This window comes from Cricetulus griseus, chromosome 4 (genome assembly GCF_003668045.3).
Source record: "Cricetulus griseus strain 17A/GY chromosome 4, alternate assembly CriGri-PICRH-1.0, whole genome shotgun sequence".
Taxonomy (NCBI): Eukaryota; Metazoa; Chordata; class Mammalia; order Rodentia; family Cricetidae; genus Cricetulus; species Cricetulus griseus.
This window is the reverse complement of record NC_048597.1, coordinates 218,068,168-218,082,620: the sequence shown is the minus strand read 5'-3', so window position 1 is coordinate 218,082,620 and position 14,453 is coordinate 218,068,168. Positions and strand designations below refer to the sequence as shown.

Below are 14,453 nucleotides of genomic sequence, written 5' to 3'. Positions count from 1 at the left end.
CTTTGAGGTTTCAAAAGACTCAATGTGATTCCCCTGTGCCATGTGATTGTGAATTTATGTGTGCACTCTCAGCTGTTCTTTCACCTGCCATCATGTACTCTAACTCCCTAAAACTATAAACCAAATAAATACTTTCTTTATAAAAAAAAAAAAAAAGAAACCAACCACAGCCCATAACTGAATTCATTACTTTAGTTCCTTAAAGTTTGTTAGAGACACAATGAGGCAGTAAAGTCAAGAAACCAAGACTAACTACCATAGAACTTAGACTATCTGTTCTCTAACAATGATTCTGAGCTTTCTCAGAAGTTACTCACTACCCGAGCATCTGGTTTTGACTCTTTTAGCCTTCCATGGAAAAGTATACATACACATGTACACACACTCTATTTAAACAGCTAGAGGAAAACACTGCTCCAAAGACCTCCAGGAACATAATATAAAGTTAAGGATGTCTCCTTTGGGGCTACAGAGATGCTCAGCAGTTAAGAGCACTTGCTGTTCTTACAGAAAACTTGTGGTTGATTTCCAGTGCCCACATGACAGCTCACAACCATCTGTAAGTCCAGTTCCAGATAATCTGGTACTCATTTTCTGGCCTCTGAAGGAACCATGCACACACTAGATACAACACACACATACATGCAGGCAAAACTGCCATAAAGAAATTAAAAAAAAAAAAATTACTAAGAGGCTGGTGATGGCTCTTGGAGAGGACCAGCACCTATTTGGTGTCTCACAACCTCCCCTAACTGCTCTTTCAAAAGCTCCAGGGACACCAGGTACTCACATATTAAACAGTCATGCGTGCAGACAAAACACACATGTACACATAAATAACTCTAAATTTTATTTTATTTTTTTTAGAATTGTCTATTTTGGGGTCAGGGAGAAAAGCTCAGTGGTGATGGAGTACTTGTCTAGCATGTGAGGAAGTCTGGGTTCAATCCTCAGCACTCAAGGAGCAGGAAAACAAACAAACATTCTCTATCCTACTCTACAGGAACAAATGCATGAGAGGTAAGTTATCAAAGCAACACAGGCAGTGTAAGAAACATCTTCTGCCAGGCAGTGGTGGCACACACCTTTAATCTCAGCACTCGGGAGGCAGAGGCAGGAAGGAGGATCTCTGTGAATTTGAGGCCAGCCTGGTCTACAAAAGATAGTTCCAGAGCTGGCTCCAAAGCTACACAGGAAAACCCTGTCTTGAAACATGAACACCCCCCGCCCCCCAAAAAAGGGGGGGAGAGGGAGAGGAAGAGAGGGAGAGACAGACACAGAGAGAGAGATCTTGGAAAATCTAAGAAAGAATATAGGTGTAAGTTTCCAAACTATTATATCCAATGTTTCATTCTTCTATGTATGTTTATTTCAAAAGAAAAAAAAAAAACTAAAGTTCTTACTAGTTGTCTCCTCAATTACCTAAAGAACTTTTATATAGCTACCCACACAAGTATTCTTCAACCTACCTGTGCTCTCCTTTTCAGTTTGACTTTTCTTTGGAATTCGATACACCTCCTGAGGGGGGGGGGAAAGATGAGTTAATAGTGTGGGATAAAGAAATAGGTGTTTGAAACTCATAATTTCATGATAACATAGTGGTATGGGGAAGCAGGGAAAACATACAACAAGGAGAACAGATTAGTTGGTATATAATTCTTCACCAAAATTTAATACATTTGACTTTAACTAAAATAGAACCTGCTCCTATGATAAATGAGTAAAAGAAGATGTATATGTACATATTTTACATTTACCAAGGTTGTATTATCTCACTGCCAACATAGCAGAATAAATGACTAAGAAAGGCACTGTTTCTGAGAGAATCTACTTCCTGAGAATTATAATTCCTGAATGCCCTTTGCATATACATATTTCTGAGAAAAAAAAAAAAAGAGGTCATCTATAGTTCCTTTACTGAGTTGTATTCATAAAGACAGTTCTAATGTCTCACCCACCATTCTCACTAAGAGCAGTAACTCAGTTATATAAAAATAATTTGAAAATTACATGTACAAAGACAATTCCTGCTAGCTAGCATATTTTTTCTGTGTTGTTTATGTGGTATTGGGGATGAAAACCACGGTCTCACACACCCAGGCAAGCATTCCACTATTGAACTGTGCTTCATCCCCACTGCTGCCATATCCTCTGCCATGCTAGAGAAAAACACTTACGGTCTTTCTATACTTGGAACAATTCAGCGTATTTTTCAACAGATGCAAAAACCTTGCTAATGGCCAAATTATCTACTTTCATACAGCTGGGGAGGGAGGGAGAGTGGGAGGGAGGGAGAGATGAACACTTTTATTAGGTCACCAATACTCCCAAAATTGATCATGAAAAATGTAAACTATGTTTTTATGTCTTGACATACACATTTTTACTTGCTATGTAATTCTGAAGAACATGCTTTGCTGGTCTGACAATCCCACATTGTTCAAGCCCACCAGGTAGTGCATGGGTACAAGTTCTTACCAGCTATTGAATGAAGTAAGCCAATCAATGACAAGCCTACACATTCTCAATGGTACATAATGATACTTTCCCTTTACAATTGTGTAATATTAACCAACCCATATTGCTTGGTTACCATCTGTGTAACCCAATTTTGAGAATGTACTCCAAGAAAATTAAACTCATTTCATATTATAGTTAGATCTAGTAATATTTGGGGAAAATAAGAAACAGTCCACATGTTACACAAATGAAAATGGTCAAGATGAAATATTCAAGCAGGGAGTAGGGGCACATGCCTTTAATCCCAGCACTTGGGAGTTCGAGGCCAGCCTACAAAGACAGAGTTCCAGGACAGCTAGAACTACAGAAGCCCTGTCTTGGGGGGGAGAGGGGAGGAAGGAAGGAAGGAAGGAAGGAAGGAAGGAAGGAAGGAAGGAAGGAAGGAAGGAAGGAAGGAAAAGAAAGAGAAAGAAAAAAACAAAAACCTCTCAATATTACATGCTTGCTGACAGATTATCTAATTAATGATGATTATAATTTTATCTGTGCACCTCATGTGTACTATCTAATTTAAGCTTCAAAGCAAACCTCCAGGATAGAGGCGCAGTCCAGAGGTGCAAGTGTTTCTCTAGTATGTACATGCAAGGTCTCAAGGTCACCCCGGCACCATTCAGAGAACTGAAGATTCAGCTGTGAAACAGCCCTCCATTTTACAAAAGGGCAACTTAACTTGAAAGTTTAGCTACCTATTCAACATTATGATGCTATGAGGCCTGACGCCAACACACTTATCTGCTTGACTAGACGACACATGACATGCTGGCCGCATCTTATCGGGACAGAATAAAACTGAGATTAGTGCTCAAATGTAGATCCCTCCAGTCTGCCAGCCCCAGATCCCCCTTTCCTAAGCTCAGGACTTTATTGGAACTGTGATTCTTTACCACAGCTGCACAATGATTTTAGGAAGTCTTTTTACATTACCAACACCCAAGACAAACCTCAGCTTTGGGTGCGGGTTTCAGAAACCCTTCTTTGTAAAAAGCTCTTCATGGAACTGATGAGCTCTCATACCTCCTAGCAAGAGGGAATCTGGGAAAGAACCGCCTATTTGCCTTTGGCTCAGAGCATCAGGGCTCTTTCTTCTTAAGCTGTTTTAGCCTGTTGAGAAGACATATTTCAATCTGCTACTCCCTTCCCCTCCAGGGGAAGCCTACAGTCATCTGTCAGGTTCTAGCTGTGGGTACTGCATCAGGTATAAAGGCAAGAGGGCAAAAGTCAACATGCTTAACTCTGATTTCTCCATTTCATCAAGTAACCAAACTACGACTTATTAGCAACCACTTGCACTATAAATTAATCTGAAGATGTTTGACAACAACTTTTGAAAATACCATATAAATCTAGGTACTCAAAAACCCTACATGTTCATTCAGAAAGACTACTTAGAATAGATATAGCAAAGGCCCACTAAGAGATAAAACAGCTTCATTTTTTACCACAGGATCCTGACATTAAGTGTTCATGAAAAATGCCAAAAATTAAATAAATGATTATTATACAGATTTCAAAAGTTGGGAACCCATTTTCTGTGATGATAGTGTACCATAGAAAATGCCTTCAAAAGTTTACATCAACTGCTAATTTGAAAATATATTCTGAGGTCAGCAAGATGGCTCAGTGGGTTAGGGGTGTCTCCTGTGACTCATAGTAGAAAAGAACTGACTTCAGGGAAATGTCCTCCACATATGCACAGTGGTACACACACACACACACACACACACACACACACACACACACATACACACACACACTTTTTTTTTCTTTTGAAGTTGTGTGTATGTGTGTAAGTAGGCATGTATACATGAACACAGGTGCCCAGAGGCCAAAGATTCTGGATTCTCCTGGAGCTGAGGTTACAGGTAGTTATGAGTTACCTGGTATGTGTGCTAGGAACTGAACTCAGATCCCAGGAAAAGCAGGGGCTGTACATGTATGTGCTTAACTGCTGGGCCACCTCTCCAGTCCACACTACATGTTTGTTGTTTAAAATAGATTTCTTACATTCACAAAACAAATCACTACCACTGACTGTTGATAATTAAATTGTGGTAAAGATAATCAGTATTACCTAAAAATAAGCAAAACAAGTTTTATTAGTGTATATCCAAAATTTGGAGTTTCATAACTAACTCTCCCACTTTATGAAGCCAAAACTCCTAAAAATGCAAATGGACTATATGAAGTCCCATGATATTTTGAAAGAAGCTGCCTTGTGAAGGATCATTCTATATGGCAAATGAATAATATTAATGTATTGGACTGACTAATAGGAAAGTCCACCAAGAATGATGTCACAGCCATCGGTCAGTGAGTCAGTCCACTGAAGAAAACATTAAAATCACTTTATTTTCTTCATTCTAGTCAGGAGACTGGCATATTAAGACAGTACTGTGAGTTAGGAGACTATGGCTCTGCATTTGACCCTTAATCTCAGAGAGGCCTGAAAGAATCTTACTTCTTCATTCCAACCAATATTTAGATACCATTCTTTTTCATTTCTTTAGAGCTTAGGTAGTACTCCCAACTAACACACACATACACACTCAAGCTCTAACTGTTATGAGCCAAGAACGACTCCTTTGCTATATTTCTAGCACCAGAACAGTGTCCAGCAGACAGCCAATGCTCAACTGTTAAGTCGATTAACAAGTGAAATTTTACTCATTTATAGAAAGCACCCACACAGTACTACATAAACTATCTCAAACAGCAAGGTAGTGACCAACTGAAGAGAGCTACCTGTAGAAATCTAGTTTGCTGATGCAGAAAACAAAAGTACCAAATATAGCCTAAAAGCATACGACAATATTCTTATTATGCATACTTGAGATAATGCCACGAAGGAATTCACAACATAATGAAAACTCTAAGAATTGGTGAATTAGCACACTTGAAATCACAGGACTTGGGACCAAAAGAGGAGAGGATAAAGAGACATAAGTATGAAAAACAAACACATGGAAATAGAAGGTAAAGTTCCAACTTCAAGTAAAAACAGATGGAAATATTTTTAGAAAGTGAAAATATGCTTTACAGGACTGAAGAAACATTAAATACTTCTGATCACAAATGTCAAAAGAAACAGCTAATTAAAAACTATAGCTTAATAAGTCTATTCCTAGGAAACTCCTTGTCAGAAAGATTTAAAATAGAAAAATTACAAAGATGACTTCGGGAGGCTTTGATGCCAAGTCTGAAGACATGAATTTGATCTGATACCCGCATGGTGGGGGGAGAAAAGTGACTCCTACAATTTGTCCTCTCCTCTTTCACATGTGCACCAAGGTGGGTGTAAAAGCACAAGCATCCATAGGCATGTCTGTGTGTGCACACAGAATAAAAAGTATTAAAAAAATAATTTAAAGATAACATGCACGTCTAGACACAGGAAGCTGAAGTGACAGAATCGGGAGCACCATAATGTGTGGCCCATTTTATCCCTTCATTCATTTATTGGGGTGCTGGACTGAAACCCAAGGCTGTGCATGCTAAGCACGAGTTCTTTTAGAGGTCTCTGAACAGACGTTTTTATTTCTAACTTCAGACAGCTGGGCATAGTAAAAAACAATTAAGACCCAGTTTCAATTTTCATCCATCTATCTCACTAAAACAGTTGACAATATCTGCACTGCAGAATGTGGTAAGCGCTCGCACACGTGTGCGCGCACACACACACACACACACACTTGTTGAAAGTTAAACCAGTACAACTAGGCCAAGCAATATGGGTGTCTATCAAAGTAACAAATAATGTACACAATGACTCATCCATGCTTAAGTATGAATTACCCACTTTTGAGGCAAAGAAAGAAATCGACATACATGGATGTAATAGGGGACTGAAGTTAAAGTAAATTTATAAAACTAAATACCATACTTCCATAAAAATATTCTTTATACACTGGTATGAAATAGTCATGTTCAAGAAAGAAAGAAAGAAAGAAAGAAAGAAAGGAAGGAAGGAAGGAAGGAAGGAAGGAAGGAAGGAAGGAAGGAAGGAAGCAAGCAGGCAGGCTGGGTGTGGTGACATGTCTTTAATGCCAGCACTTAAGAGGCAGAGGCAGGCAGATCTGAGTTCCAAACCAGTCTGGTCTACATAGCAAGTTCCAGGCCTAGATGAAACCCTAACTAAATAAATAAATTAAAGCTGGCCATATATATGCATAATAAGCACAATTTCGTTCTGGAAGGCTGAACACACACACACACACACACACACACACACACACACACACACACACACACACACACACACACACACACACACACACCACACACGCGCGCGCGCGCGCGATGTTGATTGCCCCTGAGAACCACCACAGGAGACAGAGTGGGAAAGAAACATGTCATTACATGCACTTTGTCTCACAAAGAATGGCCTTTCTAAAGCAGAAAAGACTACTACACGTCTCAGAAGTTCTAGGTATATTACCAAAGGACTGGTCCTTCACAGTCAGTGTTCCTGGTGAAGACCTGGTTACTCAAGCGGCAACTGCTAAAATGCTACTGTTTGGCAGAGCCCTTACTTCATTTTGCATTGACTGAAACTTATTTTTCTTACCCCCTCCTTCTCAAGCTCTGCCCATTTAGACTACAATTCAAAGAATCTCCCTTAGCAATGCTCACTTTTATTCCATATATGTCTGCTGGGCTTAAGTTAAATCATGAAGCATTGAAAGTTAACGGCTAACACAGTATCTGTGGTCAAAAATCGAAAGTCAAATACTTGTGCAGGAAAGAAAACAAACAGCATATTCAAGTAGAATAGCAATCATAAATGAGTAATCAAAGTCATGATTAAATATTTCTCCAACTTTAGATCTGTTTTTCTGACCCAATGAAATCCAGATCTAAGATTTTTCCTAACACTTTTCAAATGTAATCATATCCAATATAATGTTTTAAACATAAAACTCATCACAGGAAGCCATGCAGTAGTGGCGCATGCCTTTACTCCCAGCACTCTAGGCAGAGGTCAGCCTGGTCTACAAAGTGAGTTCTAGGACACCCAAGGCTACACAGAGAAACCATTTCTCAAGAAAAACAAAACAAACAAAAAAACCTCACCACAGTCCTCAAGTTAAGTGTGGGCCCTACTGATGCCCCATTATCCAGAAAACACCTTTAAAGGAGTAGAATTTATTCTTTTCCCATCTGACACCAGCACATTCTTACTAGAGAAGCTGCTATAGCTACAAGCCCTTACAACTGAAAAGCTTAGCACCATGTGCTTTCAGAAGTTACCACCGTCCTTCAACGTCCAATCACAAATCACAGACTGAAAACCACAACATTAAGGGTGAGTGGACACTTGAGCAAACACTGAAATAATGGTTGCTACAACTGCAGAAGGAATCTTACTAGTTTCTAAATCAGACAGATTGGAAAAAAAAAAATGTGTGGCATATATTTACCAACAAAACAATTCCATGGGCTGCTTGGAAAGAAATCAGTATTATTTGAGCCAGAATAAAGATCAGATCAATATAAGGTATAAATCAGAAGATATGAGTCAGCTCCCTCAACCAAAAGTCAACTTAATAGCCCTTTTTGTTTTTGTTTTGCAGCTGATAAAAACACCACCATATATCTCACAGGTTGAAAAGATCACATGATATCTATGTAAATAGTTTCTGATTACCCATCAAACACAAAACTCACACTAGAGATTAAAGAAATAATAAAGTACCATAAACCTCACTTTTTCACTCAACTATTTACAAAGTGGCAAACTATAATATGTTAACAGGCTCTTCACAGAGACTAAGTAGAACATGGGGAGGAGGGGTGGGGGAAAACCGGGGAGGGAGACTACAGGGACCAAAAGAAAAGCCATCACTGCTTTTGCTTCAAGTACTACTGTGAAATGTCATTTGCAATGACTGGAAAGGATGTGATGAGAATATACACAAAGGGAAGGAAACAATACAGTCTTAGAAAACAAGAATCATTTCCCATGGGAAAGGAAGAAACTCAGAAGAAAAATCTAAAAGAAAAGCAAATGTCTTGAGAAAGTACAAGGACAGTAGAAGCTGACCATGGCTCCTGGAGTAGAATGATCTGAGAGCAAATGAAGACCTAAGTGGAAGTCAGACTTTGCTATGCACACAAACATTAAGAAACTGTAACTAGGAGTGTAAAAGTGGAACCATTTAAACAAAACTTAAAGGACACTAAGGTGAACAAAACTCTACTTCCAGAAGACTATCCTAAATGTCAAGTACATCATCGACTGTTCGGGGATACAATTACAAGCACTACAAAGATAGCATAAGAAACATAAACTCTTACAGCCATTAAAAACCCATCCAGGTCACATGTGGTAGGTAGTCCATAACTATGATCCCAGCACTCAGGAGGCAGAAGCAGGCGGATCTCTGTGAGTTCGAGGCCAGTCTGACCTACAGAGCGAGTTCCAGGACAGGCTCCAAAACAATACAGAGAAACCCTTCTTGAAAACAAACAAACCATCCGGGTCACAAATGGTAGTCCCTGGCTATGATCCCAGCACCCAGGAGACAGAGGCTCAAGGACCATCAGACTAAGTCTGATGTCAGGCCCGTATACAAAGCAAGTTCCATGTCAGCCACATTGCAAGATCCCCATTTCAAAAATAAAAACATTAAATCACTCGTGCCCTTGAGGATATATTTAGAAAGAAGAAATTAACATCCATGTAAGTAATTTTTATATTCTATTAAAAAACAAAAAAGATCTTCTAAGCTGGGAGAACAGTATGTCTGAAGATATGGAAAGATTAATATAAAAGCAGATGACATGGCTCATGGGCAAGAAAAATTGCTGGGCAAGATGAGACAGACACAATGGTCATTTCTATAGCTTTTGCTCTTTAGGTACTTACTTAACACTGTTTTCAAGGTGGTTATGCAATGCTACTACAGAGTTCTCTGAATATCACTTACAACTCTAAAAGACAATGAAGAACATTATGTTGAAAGAAAGAGTGAGAGCAAGAATGAACAAGGGTCTGTTGTAACAGTGAAGGCAACTAGACAAGGCAGAGTCTGCACTAAAGTGTTAGATCAGATACTAAATGATCTATTTAACCTGCAGAACAAAAGAAAGCTGTATGTATGTATGTATGTATGTATGTATGTATGTATGTATGTATGAGTGTGCAAGTCATAGCACACATATGGAGGGCAGAGGATAATGCTTGGGAGTTGGTTCTCTCCTTCCATCATGTGGGTTCGAAGTATCAAACTCAGGAAGGTCCTCAGGTTGGAAGGCAAATAATTTTTTAATTAAAAAATTTACATATACAGCCAGGTGTTGGTGGCAAATGCCTTTAATCCCAGCACTCTGGAGGCAGAGGCAAGCGGATCTCTGTGAGTTCGAGGCCAGCCTGGTATACAGAGCAAGTGCCAGGATAGGCTCCAAAGCTATGCAGAGAAACCCTGTCTCAAAAAACCAAGCCCCCCCAAATTTTTTTTACATATACAAAACTTCCCACCAGAAAGAATAAGTACTTGAAAAAAATGGCCAATTAAGAGCTAGGATGGGCAAGTATAAAATGAATGGACCTGGAACAGCATGCTATGTCAGAAATTTTAAAACAGGAATACATCAAAATGATAAGAAGGCATTTTCACAGGCCTAAAATAAGGCGAATTAAGCATCAAATGTTGAAATTAATACAGCATAATCCACCAAATAGAACAAGAATCCATTAGTCTAAAAATACTGTTAGGCAATCATCAGTGGGCTCAAGGAAATAACAATGCTGAATTAACGGACACATTGAATGAAAAATGCAGCTTTATGTTGTTTCCAAAACTGCTCATCTGTAGTTTTTTTTATTCTTGCCTTGTTTTCGTCTAAGGAGACAGTGTCTCAATGTGTAGTCACACTGGCCCAGGCTGGCCTGGAACTTGGGCTCCTTCTGCTGTATGTCATCTCTCCCGGGGATGGAATCTCAGGCATGGGCCACCATTCACAAGTATACCGTGATGTGATTAAAGCTGACACCTGGTATAACTAGTGAATATTATGAGAAGAACAACGTGGTAATATTCCTGATAGGAACACATTTGTTTTGTTTGTTTGTTGGAGACAGGATCTCCCTATGTAATCGTGACTGTCCTGGAACTCACTCTGTAGACCAGGCTGGCCTTGAACTCAAGTGATTGGCCTGCCCCTGCCTCCCAAGGGCTGGGATTAAGTTTTTAGCCCCCACCCCCAACCAGAACTACATATCTTTTAACTTAGAAAAGTTCAAAGAAAATTATAGTGAAAAATTGGCAAAACGTTAACATTGCAGAATCCGAATAAAGGGCTTGGAAAAGTTTTTAGCCAATTTTCTATTTATTTATCACTATAGTATGAATTTCATGCAGAATGCATACAGAAAATTCTTGGATGTCTCTAAGCCTAAAAATTTTTTTGATATTAAAGATTTACTAACTAGAAAATTGGTATGTGGCTTAATCTGCACCAGAAAAGTCTCAAGTCACTGACTGGTTAGATCATGGTCCTGAGGAACAACACTGCTCAAAGGGCTTTTATCACTAGGAAGTTCCTCTCACAGTGCTCACTACTCTCCTGCCTCTCATACAGTCTCACACTTGAACTATCTTTTCGTAAACAGAGTCAACATGTACCAACAAAAACTAACTTTACAGGCAATAGAAACATGATTATTGTTCTTTGGGAAAACAGATTTAATAGCTTGCCCAAATGTGTGAAGTAAAAATGACTTTGTTTAGCAAGATGTTTAAAGCAAGTATTACAATCTATAATCTATCCCATCTCTGTGGCAATTACCAATGTCTACCACTACAGCAGCCATAGCCAATACATAAATAAACAAGCATGAAGCACAGTTTCATGATACGTTTGTCTTCTGAGACATTGTTCTGGTGATCCTTTTCCCTCAGCTTCTGCGGGACTATAGGTTAGCAGAAAAAAAAGCTGCACTACTATTTAGATAAAAATAGTTTAGATTTTAAAAAAGTGACCTCAGCCAGAGATGGTGGTATATGCCTTGGCAACAGCAGCAAGAACTACATGTGAGAACCTACCTTAAAAATAAACCCACCTTAAAAATAAAAAAATGTATGTGTGTGTGGGGGGGAACGGGGGACTCACTGCTGATGGTGGTGGCACATACCTATTAATCCTAGCATCTGGAACATTATACTAGACCCTGTCTCTCACCAAAAAAGGATAAATAAACCAGTAAATTTTAAACCAATTTTGCCCTTTAAAAAACAAGACATAGCTGGAAGGTGGTGGCATACGCCTTTAGTCCCAGCACTCGGGAGGCAGAGGCAGGCAGATCTCTGTGAGTTCAAGGCCAGCCTGGTCTACAGAGTGAGTTCCAGGACAGTCACGATTACTTAGGGAGATCCTGTCTCCAACAAACAGGTAATATTCCTATTAGGAATATTACCACGCTGTTCTTCTCATAATATTCACTAGTTATATCCGGTGTCAGCTTTAATCACATCACTGAAGTCACTGTATACTTGTGAATGGTGGCCCAGGCCTGTGATTCCATTCCCAGGAGAGATGACATACAGCAGAAGGAGCCCAAGTTCCAGGCCAGCCTGGGCCAGTGTGACTACACATTGAGACACTGTCTCCAAAGCCACAGAGAAACCCTGTCTCGAAAAAACCAAAATACAAGACACTAGTTAGGTATTTAATCTTAGCAGTCACAGGAGGCTCTTTTTGAGTTCGAGGTCAGCCTGGTCTACAGAGTTCCAGGACAAGCTCCAAAGCTACAGAAAAAATGTCTAAAAACAAAAACAAACAAAACATACGAAAACAAAAACAAGTCACTTAAAAATATTCTCAATGGTGCACTATCTAAAACAATATTTCGTAGAGGTAACTCTATACAGGCTCGTATCTTTTTTTAGTCTTTTATTCTATAGACTTAACAAATTTATCACAGAAGCTCAGGACATACAACTTCATTTCGAAATGTACAAATCTTTTACAGACACTGCTGGTGGTGGAGTGAAATTTCACTGACTCAAACCATTCAGTTTAGGTATGTATTTCAGCTTTCTATAATAAGTTCAATGTTGTTTCCTGACCAAATAATGTTGTATGTTTCTTTTTTTCTTTGATTTATGTTTTGGTTTTTTGAGACAAGATTTCTCTGTATAGCCCTGGCAGTCTTAGAGCTCATTATGTAGACCAGGCTGGCCTTGAACTCACAGAATCTCCTGCCTCTGCCTTCCAAGTGCTGGGACTAAAGGTGTGTGCCATCGCCCCTAGCTAAAACAGTGGATTTGTAAGTTAAAGGTAGTGTCTACAAAAATAAGAGAATAAGAGTAGTCATTAAGAGGCTAGAGAGATAGCTCAGGGGTTAAGAGCAAATGACTGCTCTTCCATAGGTTCTGAGTTCAATTTCCCAGCAACCATATGGTGGCTCAGAGCCATCTGTAACAGGATCTATTGCCCTCTTCTGGCATGCAGGTTTACGTACAGAGCACTCATACATAAAATATGAATGAATAGAATTTCTAAAAATTAAAAACAGAGTAGTCATTCAGAAGTACTAACTTATTACTTAGAGGAAGCTTCTGTCCACAAATCATCTAATCCAGGTAGAACTAGAACTACCCAAGGTGATCAGAAGGAGAGCAGCACATCCTATATCTAAGTGTTTGTAAAGAAGGCCTTAATTATTATATTTATTAATTATTATATATTAATTATAATTGTTATAATCTCTTGATGTTACCAAGTAAGCAAAACTGTCAAATTCATGAGAACCTTACCTCCTTTTCATAGGATCCAAATGAATGAAGTTTGTCCCAGTCAATTTATAATTAATTGTCAGTTGTAATTACTGTTTTGCCTTGTGAAATCTAGGCTACATTTTCAGCAAGACAGACGCTGCACAGCAGTTCTTTTTCCACAAAGAAAGAGATGCACACGTCCCTGCTAACAATGTAGCCCAGTTCGTCTGCATGTGGAACTGCAATGTGTAGGTGGTGTCAGAGCTCCTTTAGGAGGAAGAGTGTGTACAGTAAGTCTACGCAGTGATCCTGTGTGTATAAGGAATAGAAAAAGTAGCTCACTTAATCCTTTCTTGCCACAAGTAGGGACTTTCCTGGAACGACAAGCATTGCTGGCAATGGACGCAGCACAATAACGCCGGCGCCAGCAGAGAGTTAACCACCTCTGTCCTTCACCTATTACACTTTTCATGCATCAGCCAACTTCCCAACCATCTTCCTGCTTCTTCACAGAACGCACGCTAGTCTCTTGCTTTTCTTCAGCACGAAGTTGGAAATGGAGTTGAGAAAAGGAGACACATGGTCAGCTGGTGATGTTAACAAGCTCCTTGCTGCCCTGAGAAGCTAGATGGAAATGGTTTGAGTTACAAGGGAGATCATCTCAGATCTGGGAGGACAAAGAGTAGTAATTCATGAAGCTTCATTCCCCCCGCCCTCCCTCTCACATCTTATTGATGATCCCTACAGTGGTCTTCACAGCAAAACCAAGATTAAAGAGCATCAAGTAATCCTGTTCACTTCTTTACTCCATCCAGTGCAGAATGGACAGCTGGAATGCATGTCCAGTAACGTTACCGTAGCCCCAAAGACCAGGAAGAGTCAGAGTGGCCAAAACAACCACCGCCCATGCTTTTTAATACGAACTAAATATCAGCAACTAACACAGTACTTGGCCACAGGTGCTTAGTACAGTTGACAGACTAAGACATTTTCTTTTCAGCTAATGTCTACTTGAACACATAGGTGAAGTCAGACAGAAGTAGTTAACTCTTTCAATGCCGGGATAGTATGGTACACAATAATCATAGTAGATCAATATGTTTCTCTAAAATGTATGCAATTTATCAATTCCTTCATACTCCTAGCCAAATGCCACCTAAAGTATTTTTTAACTTAGAAGACAATAGTATTCAGAGTTTAGAAACCAGACACATG

At 39.4% G+C, this 14,453-nt stretch overlaps 1 protein-coding gene across 6 annotated transcripts in view; it reads right to left on the bottom strand.

Annotated features, from left to right (window-relative positions):
* Nucleotides 1-14,453, bottom strand: part of Setd2 (SET domain containing 2, histone lysine methyltransferase) — a 90,795-nt gene that overhangs the window by 32,803 nt on the left and 43,539 nt on the right. For 4 of the 6 annotated variants that reach the window (XM_027414684.2, XM_027414685.2, XM_027414686.2 and 1 more), the window contains exon 13: nt 1,470-1,518. In XM_027414684.2, coding sequence (XP_027270485.1) covers nt 1,470-1,518 — 49 coding nt within the window. Of the gene's footprint in view, nt 1-1,469; nt 1,519-13,580; nt 13,863-14,453 lie in introns of those variants that run through there. The other 2 variants (XR_004769766.1, XR_004769767.1) reach the window with 2 other exon arrangements.